At 38.2% G+C, this 25,541-nt stretch overlaps 1 protein-coding gene across 2 annotated transcripts; it reads right to left on the bottom strand.

Annotated features, from left to right (window-relative positions):
• Window positions 1-108: 108 nt before the first annotated feature.
• PPIG (peptidylprolyl isomerase G) lies at window positions 109-25,529 on the bottom strand. Of its 2 annotated transcripts, none has more exons than XM_027637002.1 (13): window positions 25,413-25,529; window positions 17,055-17,134; window positions 16,867-16,941; window positions 14,634-14,741; window positions 14,282-14,326; window positions 12,320-12,407; window positions 11,174-11,203; window positions 10,941-11,080; window positions 4,414-4,618; window positions 3,227-3,394; window positions 2,628-2,712; window positions 1,674-1,810; window positions 109-1,384 (listed from the first exon to the last, which is right to left on the bottom strand). In XM_027637002.1, exons 2-13 carry the CDS (start codon window positions 17,113-17,115, stop codon window positions 265-267), a joined length of 2,262 nt encoding a protein of 753 aa, XP_027492803.1. In that variant the 5' UTR covers window positions 17,116-17,134; window positions 25,413-25,529; the 3' UTR covers window positions 109-264. The 2 variants fall into 2 exon arrangements, with proteins under 2 accessions (XP_027492803.1, XP_027492804.1); XM_027637003.1 differs by lacking the exon at window positions 25,413-25,529 and adding an exon at window positions 20,005-20,021.
• Window positions 25,530-25,541: the final 12 nt, after the last annotated feature.

Genomic DNA, 25,541 nt, shown 5'->3' on the forward strand with positions numbered 1-25,541 from the left:
GTAAAAAATAAATGTGGCATAGAAGTTACCTTTCTAGCTGACAACACATAAGAAGGATACAAATTCAATGAAATACTTAAAACACAGCACACTGTATTACACATATAATTTGTTTTTCATTTCAAGTTTATTAAAACTTTAGCAGTACAAATGATCCAGGTTTTAGATTATCAAAAGACCAAACTGAAGTCTGCATCTTTAAAAAAGGCGTTCCCCAAAATGTCTCTAAAACTTTGAGACGATGGAAACATTAAGTCCACAAACTCATCCATGCCTGTCGTCATCTGTTCCAGGACTTGTTTCATGATCAGACTTTTTATCCTTACTAGGGGCATGATCTCTTTCCTGACTCTTTGATTTTTGGTTTATTTCTTTTTCTGCTGAGGATCTGGTCTTTTCCTTTTCTTTACTGCTGCGTGAATATGACTTTTTTGATTCTCTCTCTTTGCTACTTGGTCTCTTTTTTGAGTCTGGACTTCTATCCTGATCTCTACTAGACTTCTTATCTTTGCTGGATTCAGGACTACTACTTTCACGGCTTTTTGAACGCCTCTTCCTTTGGCTTTCACTATCATTCCTCTTATATGAGCTTCTACTTTCCCTATTTGAATATCTATCTCTGTTTCTGCTTTGACTTTCATCCCTCTCTGAACTCCTTGAGTCTCTCCTCCTCCTGTTTTCTCTTCCTCTGTATCTATCTGGTGTACCTCTCCTTTCTCTGCTTCTTGATCTTCCTCTTCTTCTTGTTTCTCTATCTCTATTCCTTGAATAGTCTTTACTTCTACTACGATCCCTGTCCCTGCTTCTTGATCTTCCTCTCCTACTCCTATCCCGACTTTTGCTTCGATCCCTTGTTCTACTGCTGGAACTATGTTTTCCTCTAGCATGCTCACGCTCTTTGCTTCTTGACTTACGTTTCTCCCTGTCTCTGCTCTTCCTATGCTCTTGTTCATTACTTCTTGAGCCTGCCCTTTTACTTCTCTCCTTGCTCCTACTTCTTTCTTTATCTCTCCCTCTAGAATCATAGCGCTTTTCTTTTTCTCTGCCTTTCTCATGGTCTCTCTCTTTGCTTCTTGATCTTATTCTCTTTTCATCATGTCTACTGTGCTTGGAGTCTCTTTCTTTACTTTTTGATTTCTCTCGGCTTTTACTATGGCTTCTAGATTTAGCTCTCTTCTTGGCCTTGCTTTTGTTATGCTTATCATCTTTATCTGAATTCCTTCTTGTCTCCCTGTCTTTACTGCTGGATTTGTGATCTTTTTTCTTCTCTTTTTCCCCTCTTCGGCTTGGACTTTCAGAAACTTGTCTGTGGTCTGATATTTTTCTGTCTCTTCCTCTTCCTGGGCTCTTTTGATTATCTTTCTTGGTTTCATTTATTTCACTCCTTGGAGAAAGAAAGATAAAGTTTTTTAAACTTTTTAAATCCCCTCCACTCTGAAAAAATTAAATCAGAAGTGAGACAGCCTCACAACTGAAACTTAAATCACATCAGGTCTAACTATGTATTTATAGGAGCAGTAGCATCAGTAAAATCAAACACAGCAATGGGATAACCAAGTCAGCACCCTGTTTTTTGAAAGTAACTGTAACTGAAAATCCAAGATGACATGTATTACTTTTAAATATATATAAAAAAAATTCAGTGCATATATTCCAGAAAGAAATAATCTTACTTGTCCCCTTTTATCCATCTTTCTCCACTAGACACTCTCATTCTTTGAGCTCTTTGCATTTCTTGCCTCCAATGTGGAGGAGTTTCACTGCGTCGGAAACGATCTCTTGACCTGGATCTGGAAGGTGTCCGGTAACGCTTGAGGGCAAAGAGAGGAAACTGGGTGTAAGTTTGAATTTCACATGCTGTGATATCTAAGCAAGATTGTTATCCCTGGCAGTCGGTTCTACATTGCACCTGGCACGACACTTCATGTGTATATACCAAGTTTACATGGACAAGTTACTAACTTACTGACAAATAAATCTCACGTTCAGCTAAAGCAGGAATACAAAATGTCTGATCAAAACCTATTTTTAAGGTAACTTCTACTTCAGGATTTTTGTAGTTTGATGAGAGGTTTTCTATTGCTTTTAATTACCACAAATGCACCTCTCTTTTCCACCAATTAAAATTCTTATCTTTGACAAGCAACACAAAAACAATACTTCAGAATTTCTAAGGATTTTGCTAAGAATTTGAGGGATAGAGACTTCAGTTACTAAAAACATTTAAAAGAAGCAGCACACAGCATATGGTTTCACAATATTAGAAGACCTAATATGACTGCTGCCCCCTGCCAAAAAGAAGAGAAGTCTTCCCTGCATTCCTGGCACTGATGATGTACTGGTTCTGTGTTTACTAGAACCCTTTTTGACCTAATTCCAAGAATACCACAGTAATACAAATAAAGCGTTTTTAAGTTTTTCTCTCACCCCCTCCTTCAAAAAGACTCAGTATGCAAACAGGTAATTAATCTAATTTTCCTTCTGTCTTCCTTCAAGCCTCAGCCCCCAAATCAATTATGCTGCACTTTTTTTTAAATCACCTATCCTAATGAAAAGGGTTACTAACACCAGCAGTGAAGCTGTGCTACCACCTTCTAAATTTTGGAGAACACATCGTAAACATTTACCCTTGGTCCTCTTCCTTTTATTTTCCTTCCAGATCTGGTCACTAACAGTCTCCTCTGGTACATTGACTGGGAATTCGATAGATTACTAAAAACAATTAACAAAGAGTGATATTGTTTATAACAGTAAGAAAGAAGGAAAGAGAAAAATTTTAAAACCTCTTTAGAAAAGTAAACTAAATGAAAACACACAATTTTATTTTACTGCAGACAGTAATAAACACACAGTAAAACTACAGATTTTGTGACCACAGAATATTTTAAAAATTTCCAGGTTTTCCCATTTTTGAAAGAAGAATAAATTATAGATTCAGATTGGACAGTTCCAATAAATTCTAAATGAAATTGCAATGCATTTTACTTTGCTTTTCTTGAATCAGTCATTATAAATTTTTTATTCACTAAAACCATTTTCAAAGACTAAGCCTTTGTTCTAGGACAAAGACAATAGTTGCCAGTAAAGGGAGAAATCCATTTTTCATCAAGCACTGCTAACAACATGGAACTGCTTACCAGGGAAAAGATTCAACATTAGAGTTCTAAAACAGTAATGTGACCAGACCACTGTGAGCACATAATCAGACTTAAAACAGATATACTACCTTTCTCTTTCCTTTTCTCTGCTTTTCCTCTCTTTTTCTTTGTCATCTACTTTAGGAGGACTTTTCCTCATCAGGAACCGGTTTTCAGGTACAGGAGGAATTTCTTCAGGACGGACAGTAGATAACGGCTGTGCTTCAGTGTTTTCATCTTCACTTTCACTGGAAGAGCTTTATTTTGTATAAAAAAATGTATTAATTTGAGTTATGTGGATGAGGGAAGACCTTTCAATCTATTTAAATAATTCAGAAATTCTCTTAATACACAAGGATACCACAAGAATCTCAGAAACAAAGCTATTTCAGAAGCAACTTTTTTTTCCCCCTATAATATCTTTGCTCCAAAATATACAACTGCAGTAGATTTCTGACTAACATCTTTTATCTCTGAATTTCAATGGTGCAACACTGAATATACACTTACTATTGAGATACAGCTTTTTTTGTTGGTTTAATTTCTTTTCTTTTTAAAACACAATCGGAAGAGTAAATTTCAGATTTTACACTAGCATATATAACTGCCTACAGATTATTGTAACTCCAAACAGTTTACAAACTTAAAGGAAATGAGCTTAGGCCCACAGAAACAGTGTTTAGGCAGCATTGCTCTAAGTGATCATTTCTTAAATTTTACTGCTAGCTTAGAAAAACTTGACTTGCACCAACACAACTTGTATCTCACACTGAACTATAACAAAACTATCAGATTAAAAAGAACATTCTTGGAAGCAAGAGCGCTTTCTAAGTTTTATTATCTTCCAGCAAAACTGCAAGAGTTTTGGCATATCAAATAGAAGAAATGTTAAGAATGTTAATTTATTAATTTTGTGTTTAATTTTGCTTTTATCTGTGCATACTGAAGTCCCACTGCATATAATTTAAATTGAATCGTACAGAAGTGAATTTAGGGAAACAAGCTATCACCACTCATTTCAAACCAAACATTTCTGCAATGTTTCAAGCCAAATAAGTCTAGTCCATTCCTTCACTGTATTACAAGCTGCAGCACATATAGAAAGGAAAACTACCCTTTGCCATCATATCAGAAAATTTATGCTTCTATATTGAAACTGACTGCCTCTTAAACTTCAAAAACCTACTTTTCTAGTTAGAGAATACTATTCTGTAGTTATAAGAATAGGATACTGTATGGCGTACATGTAACAAAACAAAAAAATCTCAATATTGACCTTTTCTTGCTTTTCTTTCTCTTTTTCTTTTCTTTCTTATGTTTCTTGGAATTTTTTTTGTGTTTCTTTTTTCGTTTTTTAGATTTCTCTTCCGAAGCACTCTCAGAATCCGATGAGGAATCAGAAGATGATTCTGAATCACTTGAACTTTCAGAGTCACTGGATGAGGAAGACGACTTGTGTCTCTTCTTTTCTTCTTTCTTGGCTTTAAATAAGAATAGCAAACATATTTTAATATCAAACACTTCTAAAATAATCTCAGAAAAATCAACTTACCTACTACCTGCCTCAGCTTCTTAGAATTGTGCCAGGAGAGACTACTTCATCAAATTATTTAAATTGAAATTATGGAGAAAACACTGCTTCTCCAAAGTATAATAAAGGGTATGTCTAGAAATATGTAACACATTTCCAAAATCTGTATTTATGAAATTTTAAGTATAAAATCTGTACTATCAAGAATATGTAGAACCAAATAAGTTTTCCAATTATGTTTTATACAACATAACCTATATAAAAGAAATTATTTAAAATTTATTTACAAAGTATTTATAAAAAATTTTCTTTGGCTTCAGCTTTAATCTGACTTCATATAAAATCTACTCAAATCACTAACGAGAAATTCTGAAATAGAAGATAAGTGGCACAGACTAAACTGAGTACTCATTGAATTGAGCTCAGTATCTTATTCTGTCAGGTCTCACATTCAAAATGCAGTGATACATACAGTGGTGAAAGATTTCCTCTTCACAGTGATGCAGAACACCCACTTCCAAAAGAACTGGCTGAGATAAAACAACTGGATTACAACAAGGGGCTTAATTCAGGTAACTGCATCAGATACGTGGTACATATCTCAACAATCCCAAACTCTCTTTTTATGGTCATACTCTTTATGGATACTTTTTTCCCCCACCTTCTAATGTTACTGAATCCCCACACTGGCAGAGTGGATGAAGTTCAATCCCATTGCTCTAAATCTCATTCAGTTTTCAGGTTAGCACCACAGACAAGTCATACCTGTATGACTTATACATAGTGTTTTCTATGTGTTTATTCACAAGTCTCATTTGATACAGACCAACAAAAGCCTGACAACTGACTGAAAAACAACCTCTGTACTTCATAGAGTACATGAGTCTTCCAGGTCATTTCTGGGTGCAGTATAAACTAGCAAGTAGTATTACCAGTTTAGGACACCTTGCTGATTGAAATCAGCTGGTTCCCATCAGATGTTTTTAGGGCTTCTTGCAAAATGCTTCCAAAAGACGGATCTAACTATATTTCTTACTTCTCTTGGAGGTCCAGACCAAGATAACTGCTGTCTTTTGTCAAACTTTTGCTCAACATCCTTATTAAAGCACTATATTTAATAAAAAGGATCTGTAATATTTTATATCAGTTTCAGATTGTCTAAATATATATACATTCACAGAATGTAATATGTACATATTTAAAAAAGAAACCTGAACATTTTTCAAATTAATTTCAATCAAAGAAACCTAGTGTCACACAGGCTGGGTGACAACAAATCAAAAAGAGAAATCTCACCTGACCTCTAAATACTAAAAATACAAAAAGTACTAAAAAAGTTAAATGTTTCTTGTCTATTCAAACCTTTCAGGTTTGGCCCATTCAAAGGAAAATTATACTGTTTCCTACATGCCTTCAGGTAAAACAATATGTCTCCAAGCTCAATTTCAGAAATGTCTGAATAAGGCATTAATAAATGCAGTGATTTCCTGTATTTTCTCCCTCCTTCATATGTGCCAAAAACTATCTGTGACAGTTTTATCTGCATTCTTGTAACAAGTTCAGGTATGTTAAAGTTACTGTTTTAAAATGAGTAATACATAAAAATAGAGGCTGAGCTGAGCAACTACCTCAACAAATATAATGTGTTTCTTAACATGCAGCAAATAACATTAGATATATTCAAGAAATCATGTGGCAGGTAGGGAGTGAAATGACAAGGGCAAAAAAACCCTCCAAACCTCAAACAAAAGTAAAAAGCCCAGAACTATTTACACAGCAAAGACAGAGTATCCAGTAAGAGAGTTTGGATACACTTTCTGGTGACATCTAACTATCTGGTCCAGCAGCAAATGCTGTTTTGACTACTGAACCAACCTGGTGCTGGCCAATTACAGATGACAACAAATGAGACCAATCCTGCAGCATGAAGGTCATCGAGAAACAGACTTCTACTTACAGTCCAACTGTTCCAGCTCATTACCTTCAGGATCAGGTTTCAACTTATGACCACATCTGAAATAGATATATCACTTCCTACTCCATTCACTGTCACATACAGCATTTTCCTGACTTTGGGAATTACATGATCATGCTGCACGACACAATCAAGTATTCTCTGCATCTCAGCTTGTTAGAGACTGTAGCAAGTCTTAGATTAGCCCCGTGAGTTGAAATTAAAAAACTACCTAGCCAGAAAACAGTTGGGTTCAGCCACAAAAGTCAGAACAAATCGTGTCATCTTGTAATTTCACAGCAGTGACAACCAAATAGTTACCTTTTATCAAATCAAATAACCTGTGCTGGACCACAGCAGTCTTCAGAAAAAGGGGGCCTTTACTTCAGGCCATTTAGACAGTTATTTTCTCAGGTAATTTTTTCCAGTGTTCAGTTGCCTGCTGTTCAGTGTATCAGATCTTTTTTTCTATTTTGATTTCATTATTTGACATGAATTCCTGTTACATCTTTCACTCCTTGCTGAAGAACCGACTGTTTCTCACAATGAAAATTATACACATTAGTCAAGTCCTCAGAGGTATGCATTAGGGAACACTACCACACTTGATTCTTGTTGATCAGATGACATGTTCACTGTGAGGAATCCTGTATCCCAAGTGCTTTTGGAATAGATGTCTGCAGACAAACAACCTACCACACTGCAACAGCAGAGGAAGGGGAAATAAAAAAAGCCAAAAAAAGCCACCTCCAGCTTCACTTGGAACAGTCAACACAGTTTGTACTTAGTGGCCAGTTCACTAGGGAAAAAAAAATCTGGAACAGAGAAGCCTGAAACAACTGTTCACAGCAACCAGCTTGTGCAACGGGGGCTAACAATGATGTGTGACAAGCCTGCAGAAGAAATGAATGCTCAAGGGTTTGAATGGATAAGTAAAGAGTAAGGGAGGACATGCAAATCAGAATTCCAGGTAAGACATGACTTGTGAGAATCACAACTGTGACTGTTCTTATTTCAAAGATATTTCATAATTCCTAAATGAGTAACCTTGTACTCTTTTTCAGTGGTTGATAATTTGTACTGATACTTTCTTTTGTACTGATAGAATTACCTAATTACAGTATTGTTCCTTGATGAATTATGAATGCAGCCATAATGTGCCTTAATTGCAAAAAGCACACTTCTACAAGTAGTGATTCTATGACATCAACAAAGATCATGAATCAAGCCTAGCAATGCCCTGTGCAGAATCCCCTAGAAAATCAGTTCTTGTGAGAAATCTTCATTAGAGGCTCTTGTTAAAAACAGCCCACTGCACAAAGCCATTTTTTTTCAGTTTTGAATCAGAATGTCAGTGCCTGCCATTCTTGAAAACATGTCAGATACACCTCTGACGAACCAAAGTCACGACCTCAAACAATACAGTCAGGCTTGTTAACTAGGCCCTCTTCTTTGTCACCTGGTATCAAAACCTCACCTGTCCTTAAGAAAATTAATACTACTTTTTTGTTCCACAGTTTTTCCTGTGAAATATATTAGCTTAGCTTGTCCATAACGACCTTTCTAAATACTAGGTTAATATTTTCTTCCTTTTTTTTTTTTTCTAATCAGATCTCAGGATTTTCTCTGGAACTTAAAGATCTTCTAAAAATTATGCCACTTGGCCAGAGAGATTCTTCTTTTATAATTTAACTTCTCTCATTCATTTTCACTAATTCTTCTAACTTTAAGGAATTAAAAAAAAAAAAAGAAAAACAAAGGAAAATATGACAAACATTTTAATTTTCTAGGTGGCCATCCTCTCAAATCCCAGGTAAAAACTTCATATAGGCCTCTGCAATATTGTAGTTGTGACTGCCATACCATTCAATTCATAGCACCCAGTAAGGTAGCTCAATCATCATACACTTATCCCTAAATAAATCCAATTTTTATATACAAGGGGACGATTTGCATCATTCATAAAGCACTTCACTTGGTTATTCATCATGACACCCAAAAATCAGACCACTTTCCTCAACTTTAACCTAAGAGAAAAACATTCATACCAAGCACCTAACTTCTACTGTGATTCCTTCTGCTAGTGCCACCTTGGCTTTCCTGTTAAACCCAAGTACCAGTTCTATTTTCATTTCATAAAGACCATCTAATTCCTTTCTTTGTGTTGCCTACCAGACAAGTTCATGCAATAAATATTTAAGGCTCCCTTGCTATCCTAATGTACCCTCCCACAGAAATTTCATTGTTATAGTTCCCTCACAAGCAACCTCCTTTGTCTTAACAGCAAATTCTTAGAAGCAGTCTCCCCTGGTAACTGCCTCATATTTCACAGAATCCATTCCCTTTTGCCTCCCATAGTACTGTACTAAAACCAGTTCCACTGTTAGATGACTCTGTGTCAATCATCTTCCATGACACTGATTGTGTCCCAGAAACAGCTCCTTCTATCGAGATTCCCTGGCCTACCTCCATTCACTGACAAGTCCAAGGGCCTCTTCTTTTTCCACTTGTGACCTCTGGACAACAGCTTGGCAAACTTACTTCAGTTGATGGGTTTCAAACTGTTCCTCCTAATTCTGCTGCCCCAGGCCAGCACAGCTCATCAGTGGTTCCATGTTGTGCATTCAACTAAGAGCTCCATCTCTCACAGTAGTGGTTCATTTCCTGCTGCAGGTCCTACACACAGCCTTTCCCTTTCATAAGCAGGATTCTCCATTCACTAGGATTTCCACCATGGTCTGTCATGCAGCATCTTCACCAGGCTGGCTCTGCATTAGTGCCCATCAAGGCCTTTGTCTCACCCCACGCTCAGCTCTGCCCTCCAACAGCCTGATCCTGGTGCCTAAGGCTTCTTGTTCTCCAAACACTCCTACTGCCCACCATTACCTAATACTGAGCCTTACAGAGTGGGCTATCCCATCACCTTGGCATCAATTTCCCTCCATGGCACACCACACCAGCTACAGGAACCAGTTGCCAGGAATGCAGGAGGACTCACGAGGACACAGACAAATGGGTAGGGTAAGACTGTCAGATCTTTCCAGAAGCCCGTTCTCTTTTAGGAGAAGTAAAAGAGAAAAAACCATTTTTTTGTATTTATTTCATTCACTCTTTTGATGACAAGTACTTTAAAGCCCTGCCTAATGGCTCTAAGTCATCAAACTGCTCAGTGCCATTTAGTCATTCAAGTGTTCCAGACTGGACTAAAAAGGGAGTGTGGCAATCCAGTTAAGACATATACAGTGTGTATCTCATCCACCAGCTTCAGTCATCCCATATCTGTACTGTTTTATTTTCTAATTACACCACCTGTGCATTTCCCAAGAGATACTATGCTCCTGAGTACTGTCCAGAAAAAACGTAATTGTGTCCTCACACACAGGCTGACTTAGAACCTTTGAGAAGTCAGGAGCCATAATACAACTTTGCTTGGAATTCTGAGGTAATGATGAGGTAACTTCAGACTCCAAAGTTATAGTGTGAGATACCACAACATATGAACACAGAACTGTATCAGAAAGTAGGGGAAAACCCCAGGAGCTCCAGTTCAAATGCTTGCATGTTCCTTAGGCCAAACAAGCAATTATCCTTGTGTTCTGCTTCAATATCCTTGGTGCAACCCTTCACAGTATCAACAGAAGGTGCTACAAATGAAATAGCATGATGATCCCCACCATAGTTCCTACAAAGCAAGCATCCTGAGTTTCCACTAAGGAGATTCTCCCACAGGGACAGCAACATCTTAGATTCTGCTTCTCTTACAAAATAAGGCTCAATCCAAGCTCTCATACCATGTTCGGTTCTGAAACAGTAGAGTAGGCCATCCCTTCCAGAAAGAAGGACAGGTTCTGTCATATTCCTCTTTAAGAATATAGTTGATGGTAAATCAAAGTGTAGGAGCTAAAGAGCCAATTCCAGACTTTTCTAATCTAAGGGCCTGTTTTGAAGATTTACCTTAAAGAAACCTGAAACAAGTTCACTACCTTCCAAAAAGAGTGTTATGCTTAACACAGCACTCTACTTGCTGTGACAAGAGCTTGCCAGCTTTGTACTAAAATTTAGCTAATATAAGAAAATCTAAGACAGGAGAAGCTTTGAAGACAGCATATATGATTGTTCTTTAGTGTCTTTTGCATCAACAACTTTTAAGGTATTTACAAAACAAACTGCTCTGCAATGTTATTCACCTTTTCACCAATTGCCCCATCACCCATCACAAGTAAGTGTCTAAATATTTTTATAAGCAACCAACATGGAAGAAATGAGGAAACAATTACCTCTCATTTTGCATCTGTAAAAATGTACAGTTCAACTTTACCTTTGGATTTTGGAATTAACTCTCCACAACTCAGTATGCGTACTTCAGCATATGGTTTACTAGATGCATCTGTTTTCTGGTTTTCTATTTCTCTCACAACTTCCTGACCTGAGATGACTTGTCCAAAAACAACATGATGTCTGAAGAATTTAAATAAAAATAAGAACTCTTAGTACTTAAGTTTCTCAAGGCAGTTCCCAAACAAATGTAAGAAGAGGAAAAGAGATATTTACCCATCTAAATGAGGTGTAGGTTTGGTTGTTCTGTTGTTTCCAGATTTTAATTTAAAAGAGAAAAAACAAAGCCAGTGTCAGTGAAAAGCAGTCAGCATTTGAAGCCATGTCATCTACACATATGAAGGTGAACATTATTTTGAGTGCACTAATAATATTTAACAAAACAAATATATATCATTCTATGCACAATTAAAAGTATTTAACGTCTTATATATTAAACTACCTATTCAATCTTTTGATTAAACATTTTACTGAAAAAAACCACAAAATTGCACATAAATTTTTAGACAGCATTCTCATATAGGATATAACAAGGTTCTACTTATTAACTTATATAAATACTACCAGGAACAGATACAAAAATCCTGTCTCACAGCAGGAAAACTGCAAATAATCTTCTACACATTTGAAAATAATCAGAAGACACAGGAAAAAATAAATATTTGTACGTACAGATTATTTGACACAGAAGTAGAACTAACTTTCTCTCAGCTTTCCCCTCTACTAGCATTACTAAGGCATACAGATGTCAGTCATGGTAGAGCAGAAAACTGGGATGATTGCAGTAATGACCACGCAGAAATCCCAAAATAAGGGTTAAATCGTAGGTGACATCCTTACACTCATTATATTAACTAAAGCCATGAAACATGGATGAGTGATGTATTTTGAGAATGTTTTCTGTAGGTAACTTATATTTAAGAAGAGTTGACTGCAATGTATTTCAAGAATTTAAGTTTTAACTATAAATGAGACCGTATTGGAAAGTTATTTCACGACTAAAAAAAAGCCCTCTACTACTTTTGAAAGCCCCCAGAGCTGTTTTGTTTCCTTCCAGACAGCAGTTATCAGTTAAAGTTATAAGAGTTCTACAAGGAACTAACAGGTTTGCTTTGCTGGCCAAGTTAGAACACAGCTACTGAGAACCACCAAGAGCCCTTCTGCACAGACAATAAGCACTAAACACGAAAGGGATAAAACCAGTCAGGATCCCTAATCAGCACATTAGGAAAACAACTACTTTCATACAGCTTTGTGAAACACCATCAACTTTGGCTTTGCATAGCAGCTAGCCTTCAATATTTAAAAGGATTACCTTTACAGCTTACAAATAGCAAACCACACACACATTTCAATACTTACATAAAGAATTGTGAACCATTTGTATCTTTCCCTCGGTTGGCCATTGAAAGGAGAAATTCTTTGTTGTGCTTTACAGCAAAACTTTCATCTAAAGAAAGATTTTTCAGTTACTTTAAATATACCATATATGCTTGGGTAAATGCTATCATCTAAGTAAATTCATCCTTATTAAATAAATCTGCTAGTCACTTGAGTGAGAAGTTGTCTTAAAAACAGACTAAAAAATATGAATCAGTGGTTTATAGCCTGAGGGGGAAAAAAATTTTAGTATTCTTGCTCAAAAGATTTGTCTCCTTAGACCATATAATTCTAAGTTTTTGCTCTTTCTATTTGGCACATACTGCACACTCTTTCTTTGGAGCAGAAGTTGTTTTTTTGGCTGTGCATTAACTCTTAAGAAGCCCCTAAATTTCAGGCATTTTGTTATTTTATTATTTCTTAAACACATGGATATCCAGTTTGACAGCAATCCCAAACAACTTCTGTTTGTCTCTCAGACACACAGATGAATTTATTAAGTTGACCAAGAAGCAAATCAGTTTAACTTGAATGAATTCTACTTCTTACGAGCAAATACTTGTCAACAGTTCAAACTAAATCCCAATGAAACTGAAATTTAAGAAGTTCAAAATGTACTCATTACTCTTCATTTAAGACATCTGTAAGAGACAACCGTCTCCCTCCTTTCTCAAAACAGCAAAAAGGCTGTCGGGGAATGCAAACTTTTCAGACAGAGTACATTTGTTCAATACTATTTGGATAGATGCAGCAGGAGCAAGCAAGAAAAATATACAATATTTGTAATGCTATGTTTTTGCATCACACTGTCACTGGCCTTGAAAGGGACAGTCCCATCCACCCCCCAGTCACTGTACAAAGGCTAACTGGCACAGCATCAGACGTCAATCTAATCCTATGGTGAGTTGCTTAAGTGAAGCACAAGAGCAAAACTTCCCATGAATTCAGTTTCACACCGTGGCCGAGTTGAACAGCCAATTTGCAACTGCCAGAATGTAAGTGCAGGTTGTGCTCATTCTTTCATCTCCCCCAGCCACACATTTCCTCAAACCCTGCTACTACTCATTAGTGTTTGTTCTGATGCTTGCCAAATTATTTCATTGGATCCATTCAATAATACGGAAATTTTTTTCCTGCAAAAATCTTTAGGCATTTTAGCAAGCTGAATCAGCTGGAAGTTTTATTGGACAGTCAGTGCAAGGTAAGGCCTCCTCCCTCTTTCGGCAGTGGTAAACCATTGATTACACTCAAGGTCTGATATAAAATTGCACCTGGCCCTACTACAACAGTGAATAATTCTTTCCATTGTGTGCTGCAAGCTTGGACAAGAACCAGTGTTAAAGGAAGTGTGTCTGGGAGGAGAGAGGAGCATAACCTCGCCTGCTGGTAGCAGCTGCCCATCATGTAGGTCTAGGTGTAATACAAAAACTGCTCCAAGAACAGAGATGCTCCACTATATTCTGGACAAACACAGGCTGAGAAACACAGCGACTGCAATGTCTGCAACAGGGGCTGAAAAAGAACCACGACTGTGAGAGAACAGATGGCTCTATCATTAATTCATCTTGGGCTTAGGAAAGCAGGGCTTTATGCATTCTTTTAAATAAATATTTGCTTCACACCTTTCTCCTTTTCACTTGAAAAAAAAGACAAACCCCAACTTTTAGCTAGGTGGTCAAGCCAAAAGTAAATTTTTAAAAAAACAGAAATCTGGCAAGAGGGACAAATACAAAGGAGTTCAGTTTTAATTCTTCCTTCATTAAAAAGGTTCATATCTTAAAAGTAAAATAAAATAACAGAAACTGGAGAGTCGAAGGTCTCTAAGGCCAGATGAAAGCTTAAACACCAACAACAGAGTTCAGGTTTACAGAACAGAGACTACGGAATGTAAAAGGTGATTGATTATCATAACACCAAAATAGAGCAGACTGATAAAACTCTTACCTTCAAAAAAGCCACCATAAATGGATTCTCCTCCCCTGCCATTTCCTTGAAAGAGGGAAAGTGACAGTTAAAACAAAGCAGTGATTAAAGAGTCACAGTATGTGGAAGGTGCTTTGTAATACAAAATGTTGATGCAACTGCATCTAAGTCACCGACATTATTCTTCAAGATATGCAAACACGACCAAGATGCATCTTTGTAGTCCAAAAGCAAACTTGGATTTATGCAGAAGAAAGGGAAAAAAGCAGTGATATCACAGAAGAATTAATACAAGTAAATGACACTACAGAGAACTTCTGCAAATGTTTTATTCCATATGCATTCAAGTTTTCTTCAAAGATTCACATCATACCTTCACTGAAGTCACCTCCTTGGATCATAAAGTCTTTCACAACCCTGTGAAACAGACAACTTTTGTAATGCAATGGCTTTTGGGTGGACTTTCCTGTACCCTTTTCACCTAAAGGAGAAGAGAATGAACAAAACCAAAAATTACTGTCTATGTCTGTAGAATCTCCACTATAAAAAGGTGCTACATAAGCACTTAATCAAAATCACCTACTAAGCTATGAAAAACTGGCTTGTGAGGCAGACACCTACCTGTAATACCTGTAAGAAACTGGCACTTAAGAAAGCAGGGCAGAAACTACTTTCTGTCTCTACAGTTATACCAGAACTCCTTACTGACATTAGTATACAACTGCTCTCTTTCATGCAGATTGACTGAAATTAAACATTCAGTTTAGGTTTATTATAACTGACACTACTCAGAAACATGCATGAAACACTCAGATCTTCAGTTACAACACAGCAAGGTTAAAGTACCATAAAAGCTCACAACAAAACCGGAGAGGTGGGGGAAGGAGGAGGACTCTGGTTCCCTCCCCTGCTCATGATTACAGACTGCCATCTTCCCCCCTCATATCAGCTCTGTGCTTAAGCAGACTCTGCTTCAGCTACAACATTATCTCCCTTCCCTGCTACCCTCAAATAGACAAGGTCTCTGCTGAGTTAGCAAGATGAATGGCTCATGGTGGGTCCTGTGCATGGTACAGCCAACCTCAAGGTAACAGCAGTCAGTGGGAGATCCCTTCTCAGGGAAGATCTCTTCCTCTCAGTGCTGGCAAACCACTAGACTGTATCTTCCTATAACCTTATCCTGAGCTATTAAATTGGCAGCTTTTGTCAAGGGCAGTTACCTCTGAGTGGTGCCTCCATATAGATTTGTATAGCTAGGAAAAAAACACTTTTGATAGGAACTCTGATAAATGTGAAGTTGTGTATGTTCCACTAACTTAGCATATGTATGTAACAGGTATGCCAGGAAAACATGGAGCTGTTGGACCCTGTTTTACAAAGAGAGCATACACTTTTCAAAATTGCCAGAAAAAAAGATGAGTAAGGAAAACAAATAAAATAAAAAATCTGAATGAATTTGCTGATGATTAGTATCATAAACATTCTGCCCATATATTTTTCTCACTATTCTTATGTGTTAAAGCAACAAAATAGTTTGGGATCTGAATTTGATTACAGATGTCAGTAACGAAGTACGAATTTAGTAGTACTTAAGGCAGTAGCAGGGAATAACACCTTTATGCAATAATCTGACTTTTGGGCAGTTGAGAGCAGATCAAGAATGCCACGGTCACGTGCTAACATAGTCACAGCCATTAAAAATCATCACTTTAAAGTTCAGATTTGTTAATGAATTTTGAAAATCTGATTTTGTGCCAGTAAGTCTAATGTCAGATCAGATAATACCTACATTCCTGCAGACATCATGAATAGTGCACTACATGTTTTAGTAAACTCGATATGAATGTAATTATGCATCCACACCTGATTCAGATCATATTAGTACTGCTGAGTGATTCACTATTAACAGACTCTTGACCCGAAAAATAATAGAGCTGGAAGGAAAGGAAGCAGAAAAAGCTGAAGACAGAAAGCATGTATGCTATGTATGTATTCACAAAATTATTCTTGTGATAATAAATATAAGTTTTGCTAAACTGTCAGCATTTGCAACACAAGAATGCAATCTACAGGAAAATAATTCTGTTTGGAAATGCTTCCAGGAGAGAACCTTCTGAGTATTTTCTTCAAGAAATAAACTGAATTTCGATAGGAGTGGAAATCACCAGTTTCCATCAAGAAATTAAAATAAAGGAAAAAAACAATTAACGAATACCAGCGATACTTTTCAAATACCTCAAAGTAACATAAGACTGAAAAGTAAGTCTGCATGGTTGACCTCTTACTGGCTACCTTTCAAGACTGGATGATGTTATATAATGTGAACAGTAATATCTGTGCTAGTAACAGAAAATCAGCTTACTGTGCCTGTATTTAAAGTTGGTTAGTACATACTCCCTGCAACACACTAAGCCAAAGCTACAACGGGCTTTGATTCCACATCATATGTATATGACAAATCAGCTAAATCTCTGGAGATGGCAAGAAACAATGCTTAACTTACTTCTTTTTATCTGTAATAAAACGTCAGGAAAAATAACAACCATCAAAATAGATACCATGATATTACATTAAAAATTATAGACTAAATTGTAAAACCTACAAACCTGTGCAAAGGCAGCGAAAATTTTCACATGTCTTTGGACACACATCTGAAAACAATTCAAAGACCACTCTTCCAGCTAGAAAAAAAAAGCACACCATATTTATTATGAAGTTAAACGGTATGTGAATTATTCTTACACATATCTTATATGAATATTATGCTACTAAATGGGTGTTTTCATTTTCTTACCAGGTACATTGTTGATGGCTATGTCAAAAAAGCAACGAGGTCTCTGGACTTTTACTCCCATGGCTTCAGAAGTTTAAATACTGTAAGTAATAAAAATAAAATTTAGTTTTTCCTTCTGTGTAGTAAAATTATGTGTAAGTCAATGCAGAAGACTTTACAAAGACAACAAAACCTGCAGAAGAGCAAAAAAAACCCCAATCCCCCCAAAAAAAAACACCAAAAAGAGAGACAACAAAGGCAAGCATTTTTTAGAATGCAAAGTATTTTTGGTCATTTTCATGGTTTGTAGACCCAAATAAGCAATTTTATTCACATTTGCTGCACTAACATTAAATTTAAACTTAATTGCAATAGTTCAGATGGGGAAATACAAAAGGAAAAGATACCGTAAGGTACGGGTAAGACTTAAGCATTCAATTTTTTAGGAATATATTTTCTGGATTCCTGTCACTGCAGTTACCAGGCTCCAGTTAGGACCCAAACCATTCTAGATTAAAAAAAACCAAAGGTGTAGCTCTTCCAGAATTGCTGCTAAGTAAAATTATTTTGGCTTTTCCTTGTTTCTTTTTCTTTTACGTAATTGTTTATCTCTTTTGAGACACCATCAATGGTGATATTTAAAAGATGGGCAGATGTGCTGCTTAAGGACCTGGTTTAACAGTGGACTTGGTACTGTTGGGTTTACTCTTTGACTCAATGGTCTTAGGGGTCTTTTCCAACCTAAATGATTCTATGATTCTTTATCAAGAATTTGAATGCAACTTTTCCCTTATCTTTGAGTATATAAATCCCTTTATTTTTGTGTAACAAGCTATGTCTTCATTCCATTTGCATCTCTGGCTTTCCAACATTACATACATGTATATTCTTTTCTAAATCCCTATCCTGTCTGAGTTACTTCAGAGTGGAAAAAAACCCCAACAAACAATGACAGCAAAAGGATCTGTAAGACTGGAGTACTTTTTCCAGAATTTGGAATATAATCCATAAATTTTCAGTTCTAGTTATTTTTTATTGCCAGAAAACATGGCTCAAGTCTAGCTGACACACTGTACACATCTCTCCTAAAGCTTCACTCATAGCTGTACCACAGAACAGCCTTGAAAAATTCAATTGTCACCATCTGTCAACTCTCAGCTGATGAACAAGAGGCTGTAAGAAATCAAGACAACAGTGTAATCATGCTAGTCTCTATTCTCTCTACTTGTGCTGTTATTCCTAACATTTTGCCAAGATTACACAGCAAATATCACAAGAACAATGCAGGACTGGTTTAAGCAAATGCCACTCAGTAGTTAATTATTCATATGAATTTTAGCAAGAGAAGACTTCAAAAAATGCAGAATCTCACCATATATCCTCTAGGTGTGTAACAAACACATTCATTCACAAGCCAGATATTTGTAAAAAGCAGCAGGCTTATCTCAGTCTGCTTGGTACTCTTCCTGAATTAGGATTTCTCTCCCATTACAACAAATTTTGTCACCAGGTAGAGAAACAGAGAGACAATGTCTGTAGCTGAGCACTTGGATGTCATCAGGTTAGCAGAAGGCTGACCAGGTCACCACACTGCTGCATGAACTCTGAGGCAGGGCAAGGAAGGTGGTAGTGTGGGCAAGGGAAGGGAAGGGATGAGACAGGTGGTAGTGGACAGAGACTTTGAGAACTGAGATCAGTCCAAAGGACAGCCATCAACTCACTGTCAGCAGCAGTACACACTATACAGTTGCATGGGATACTTTTTTCAAGGAAGCTCTTCAGAATAAATGGTACAATAAATATTGTTTGGTGGTAGAACTGATAATTTTAACTGAACTGAGACATCTAAGGACCAGCAGTACCACAACTGATTGATTGCCTGTACCCAAACTCTAGTGTTTGACTGAGAAGTGATTTAATTCCTGGTTTACAAGCAATTTGCTTGAGAAATGTTCAGGTATGCCTTAACATTTATATGCAGTACTTTAGCCAAAATAAATGCCAACTATCTTAATATGTGACAATTTTTATTTCAAATGTTGATAATGACTAAAACTAAACTGTAAAATAAATATAAATATGTCTATGTTAGTCAATTTTTAATTCGGTTTTGTAGAGAACAAGATGAGAAAGAGAAATCAGAAATAAAGAATTCTACCCAAAGCCTTATTCCCACCAACTTTTCTCAATGTGATATTTCTCTGCCTCTACATTGTCTCATGAACAGCAGAACAAATAAAGTCAGCCCATGTTCTAACCATTACCTCCAACGTTCCCTGCACTTTCCCTAAATCCTCCAGTAATATCCCCTAAATACTGGCTACACTCGATTCCAAATGACAGGTAAGTCATAACCCTGAATGAACAAACACCAGGCCAAGCAAACATACCTCACTCTTGAGCTGATGTTGCCTATAAACCAGGTTAAGATACCAGTGAGATTTATCCTACCTGCCTTACAAGTGAAGTGAGCATTTCCTCTCCAATACACTTAAGTATCCTTTGCACTGTCAGCTAGATCTCCTCCTGATGCATTACAGGGAACTTAATATCTATTCATTTCTTCATATTTCAGTATTTAACACCAAATACAATCATCTACATACTGATCATTTGAAACTTGTCTGTATTAAAAGCAAGTACAGGGGAATGTTAAATACCTGTTAAATACCAACAAAGAAAAACATCAAGAAAATACCAAGAATGAAGTCAAAAAATACCAAGAATGAAGCCAAAAAATACCAAGAATGAAGTCAAAAAATGACGAGTAACGCTTAGCAGTGCTATATGTCTGATAACAATAGAGCTTAAATGAATTTTGCTATTTATCACTAAAAACTTATTTTCAGTTAGAACGTGGATACTCTTAACCCTCATTATGTTGTGTTTTTTAATTGTGAACTTGGTGGAATTTTACCAGCGAAGGGAATATGAACTTGAAATCAACCCCAGAGATGCTCACTATACGTACATTCAAAAACGAGCTATGCAGAAGGACAATCTTGATCAGTCAGCCTCTTCCTTCCAAAACTCTGTAAGAAAGGATAATGTAACAGCCCAAGTACTATCCTGAAATTTTCAAGCCATTCATCATTCTCAACCATCTCCTGTTTGAGAAGCCTCTTACTAAGTCTAAGTAGAATCTATGACCAAAAAAACCCCAAAGCCAACCAACCAACCAGAACACCACTTCAGTATATCTAACAAAACAGGTCTGTTTCTTTAATTTCTGAAAGTACAATTACAGTTCAGGTTAGAGTATATCAGTATTTGTTGACAAATACACCAAAAATACTTCAGCTGCATCCACAACCAACGTCTGACCAACTGTGTCCCTCAGAGTTCACATCCCTTCACATCTCCATCAGCTTCATTATTTTATTTATTTTATTTACAGGATAAAGCTGGCCAACTCAAGGCCAGGCTGCCAGCAGCTGTTCTCCTTCAAAATTATCTATGTCAGTGGAAAACCATAACTATCTCAAACTGTTCATAAGTGTCCTAGTTGGAACAGCTGGGACCAGTTCATCACTGGATGGGTGTAACCCAAAACTGTGTATTCTCTAGCCTTCCAAGCCATCTCCCAGAAACTGTTGTCAATAGACTATTTGAACCCTCTGCCCAGAGCAGCCTGACTCCTCAGGCTATAAACTGGGTGTTAAGAGGCCTGCGAGATAGGAGAATGCTTCTGTCCTCACACCCTTTGTGGAACTCCCCACCCGGAGGGAAGTACTGGGCAGTCCTGCCTGAACTGGAGAATATATAATCTTGGAGTCTTGGAGCTTTTTTAACCACTCGTGGGATCCAGAGGAAGACTGCAGATCACACTCTCAACCAGACTGCAGACCACCACTCTCGACTGGGCTGCAACCACCACTTTTCAACCAGACTGCAACAGCACTCTTGACCAGACTGCAACAGCACTCTCACCAACAGGTTTTCCCCTCTCCTTTTACTTTGGACTCAGGGGGCCCAAAGAACACCACTCTATTCACGCCCCAGGGTGTTGGGTTATACATTTGGGTTTTGTGGGTTAAAACCAATTGTTTGTCTGTATAATTGTACTTATTGTATTATTTTATTAAGTTGTTATTGTGACTTATAATCTCTCTTTTGAGTTGAGTTCATTTCCCCTGCTGGTTTACCTTTAAACCAGCACAATAAGCATCTTTCTGCTAGAGATTATCACTGATATGCATTGACATGCTTAAAAAAAAAAAAAATCTTGGGGATTTTTTTTTCCAAAACCACCTGTGCTAGCAAGGATCTAGTAATAATACCATTTAATATATACTAGAACCTTTTGACCAAACAGGCTAGAAAATACTCACAGATGCACACCAAGTGAAGTATCAATGTGTCATGCATCCCACAAGAGCTGACAGCAAGCAGCAAAACATGAGTATTTCCTAGTTTTACAAGGGGAAAAAAACAACTTTATTTGTAACTCTGCTGAACAGGTCATGAGACTACTTATTTGTTTCAGTCCCAGGACAGGACAGAACAGTGAGAAAAGATGTATTTAGTAGGAAAATTATATATTGTGTCCTATTCCTTCCCTTCTTTCCCCATCATCATCAGTTATTCCAGATTTTTTTCTCCTTGACCTTGCTCTTGTATGCACTTCCTTGCATGAACTTAGAATTATCTTCTGCCCTGGTCTTCATTCCATGTCCAAATGAAGTGAACAATAAAGTGCATAAATTCATATTCCTAGCATTTTGTTTCAGACCATCTACAAATGCAGGAAGCCAAAACTATATTGACATATATTTCAAAGATAGAAAGTAGAATCTCCAGAAATATGTTTGTAAGCAAAACTCTGAGTTCAGAAAATGCAAATACACGAAGTGAATACTGAACATATATCACATTCTTTACGGCTGTGGTTGCAGTCACTTGAAGACAATATAAATCTGGGCTGAAACCAGAGCAGAAGGTTCCTACATCCATGTGTTTAGGTAGATTTTTTCATACAATCTACCTGGCTGCATAAAAACTACCCTTTCTTCCCCACTCCAAGGAAAGATTTGGCAGCAGCATATATCAGCTTAAAGTGATGGCAGAGGCACAGTCTAAAAATGTTGTATGTTCATTCCAGTATAGATTTAACTGGAAATAAATTCATGATTGCAAAATGGGAGACATGAAAATTTGTTCAGAGTTCCATTCCTGGGACAGAGCATCCAGCTGTATTAGGATGATACCGAAGACGTGAACGACAAAAACCCAACCAGCCCAACTCTCAAACTTCAGAATTTCCTCAGCACTTTTCCCCAAACACCCCCATCTTTTCCTCTGTACTTCATGATCCAAAACCTCTACATTAGTGGCAATGACATCTGAGGAAATTAAGGGATTTTTTTCATTTTACTAATCAGCAGCACAGGATTTTTGTTGTCAGCATATCTAGAAATAAGGTACTACACTTGAATACATTTCACATTTAGGATGCTGTCTTTGTAATCACATGAATGTAACACATCAATAAGAAAAGAAGAAAACATTTGCTTTCTACACAGGTCTATGAAATTTATGCAGGAAAATTTTCCACTCATCACTAGCAATCACACATTATAGGTTTCAACTTGACTGCCCCTTCCAAGAAAAGCCAATTACAAAATGGATTTTCAACATTCTTGCAAGCAAAAAGTGATTGACACCACTTTCCATCAGGCCTCCTTGTCTAGAAAAATGCTACAAGTCTGTTTTGGGTCACTAACATAGTATTTGTTTCCCTCCAGAAAAAGAAGTTAAATTAAGAAACACCTGGCAATATCAAACACTGTCTTCCATGGACAAGAGGCAATAGCCAGCTATCCTTCTAGGGAGACTTAAGAGAATATCATCCTTAGTTAGGTCCTGAATACAGCCCTAACACCACACCGGTAGCTCATTTATATCACTTTCAGTATGATTTTTTACAGTTATGAACAGGACTTTGGTCTTCTTGTACTAAGGTATAAGGAATGAACACTTAGTTGTAACACCTCAGCTGGGAGAGGGTAGGATTCAGCTGAGAAGGCAGTAACATTCTCTTAAACTACTTAAAGAGAAATACAGGTTCCTATCGGAACATCCTCTCTATTTGTCTAGAAAAGAGGTAACTGCAATAAAAAATGTTGAAATATCTAACCACATTCTTACCACTAGCAAGTAAAATCTGAGTTGTCAAGTCTTAGCAGTAATTTTACATTATCTAATTTATGTAGAAGGTACTGTTTTTTCTCTGTTATGACTTGTGAAAAAATACTGGTGTTTTCTGGCAGGTCTGTGCACAAATAAGTACTTTTTCTTTTTTTTAGCACAACTTATAAAGTGCTAAGAAAAGGCAAGTTTTTGCATTGTATGGAAGGGGAAAAAAAGATTCCACAGGGTGTAATCTCCAAGCCATATAAATCCCAAACTAATGTCAGCAGTGGAATCCCTTCCTCCCCATTACTGAAGACGACAATAAGGCGAGACAACCACACAACAGTAGGACATAGTTCTGAATGCTGTTCCGTATTTGTCAACCATAACCACAAAAAGCTTGTTCTATCATCTTTTATTCTCATGTTCTCCTCCCTCCTCTACTTCTCTAGCTCCAGATCTCTTCTATGCCTCATCACACCCTCCTACCTAAACCTCAGTGCATTAGGAGATGGTCAGACTTTCTCCCTGGCACTCACTGACTGCTCCTAAATGGAAGATGGCTCCCAAACGCACAAAGCATGGAGGAGTGAACTGGTAGTGGAGAAAACATGTTACAGCACAGTAAAATCCTCCACTGCAGTACATATTCTTCATTCCAAATTCCCTCAGAATCTACAGATTTTCTAAGATGCTCCAAGGGAAAAAAAAAAATCTTCTTTTGATAACAGCTAATTAAAAAAATAGTATTTGTTTCACAGAAGAGGACTGGAAAAATGGGAAGTTTTAATAAGAAATATAGTCCCAAAGAGTGCTCTCAGAGAACTATTGATGCTGGTATCCTTTTTATGCTCCCCTTCAGATCTACTTTGTATAAAGGAAATCACAGTATTTCTGAAACATTTAGAAATCATTTTTAAAAACTGATAAATCAACCTCTGTGAGTTTAGATAAATTAATGCTTCATAAAGCATGTGTAACTTCCATATTGTTATCACATTTTTATCATGGTAGCACCTAAAAATTTGAGTCATACTGGCCCCCAATGCATTAATGAATTGGAATAGTGAAACAAAATGGGGGGAAAAAAGAAAAAAAAAACTGCAAAACAATCAACCTAGAAACATTTATCACTGTCCAAAGAACAGCCTCTTCTGCAAGCAATATAAAACAAAACCATGAAAAAACCAAACTATTCTCTCAGAAGAAAAGATACATCTTAGAAAATAGACTTTATGCAAAGAAAATGGTCTCATGTTTCTTTTAAAACAGCTCTCAGATGATTACTAAAATATAATTAGCTTAACCAGACAAACATTAGGCAACTACTGGCCAAAGTTACTTTTTTATCATTACTGATAAATTTTGTAATTGTGACTGAAGTGAAAGGCAACGTTTAACGTTGCAATAAATATTCTGTCCATAGTTTCAAAAAACTATTTCTTTTTCTCCTAAGCCTCTTTCAAAGCCTCCTCAATGCCTCTAAATACAATCATATATAAGCAGCACTTTATTTTGGTCATGGCTGCAAACAAAACGAGCCTGAAACTCAATAGTCATAGAAGTCTCTGAAGCGCCTTAGGAAACCCCTGAAAGAGAGAGACAGAGGACTCTCCTGCCAGCCAGGGTAGCTCCTGCAGGCTCCACTTCCCTAGGAGAGGCCTGCAGAGGGGAGGAGAACATGTGGCGCGCAGACAGCCCGGTCGGTTCCTTCCCAGTCTAGGGGAGGAGGGACGACTCATTCAAACTCCCCAGCAGCACCCGAGGCCGAGCAGGGCGCTCGCAGCGGGCACAGACCCGCGGCTCGCCGGGCAGCGGGGAGGCACAGCCGGCCTGGCGGACCCGACCCCCGGCGATGCGCGCCAGGCCCCGTCCGCCGCTGCCGCTCCCGCCTGCCTGGGCCCCGCTCGCAGCTCCTCACACCCCTTCCCTCCAAGGGGCCGCCTCCCCCGGGATGCGCCGCAGCCCTCCCGCCCCTCGGGCCCGGGCCGCGGGGCCTTGCGAGGAGAGTGTGCGCGGAGCCAACGCGGGCGGCTGCGGCTGCCCCTCGCCCGCCCCTCGCGGCGGTCGGCCCGGGAGGGGCCGGGGCTCCCACCCGCGCCGAGACCGAGGCTCAGGCCCCACGGCGCTATGACCTCCTCCTCCTCCGCCGCCGCCCGCCCAGCCCCCGGCGCGGCCCGGGCCGCTGTCCCCCCTCGGGCGCGCCCCTGCCTGTGGCGCGCCGGCCCCGGCGCTGGCGGCACTCACCCCTGGCGGCCCTTGTCGCCCCGCGCCGCTCAGCGCCGCTCCGCCGCCATGTTGAGCTGGTGCGGCACGGCTGCGTCAGTGGCGGGCAGGGCGGGAGCGGCGGCCGGGGGCGGAACGGCGGGGGCGGGC

The sequence above is a fragment of the Corapipo altera genome, unplaced genomic scaffold (assembly GCF_003945725.1).
Source record: "Corapipo altera isolate COAL_440 unplaced genomic scaffold, ASM394572v1 45, whole genome shotgun sequence".
NCBI classification, from domain to species: domain Eukaryota; kingdom Metazoa; phylum Chordata; class Aves; order Passeriformes; family Pipridae; genus Corapipo; species Corapipo altera.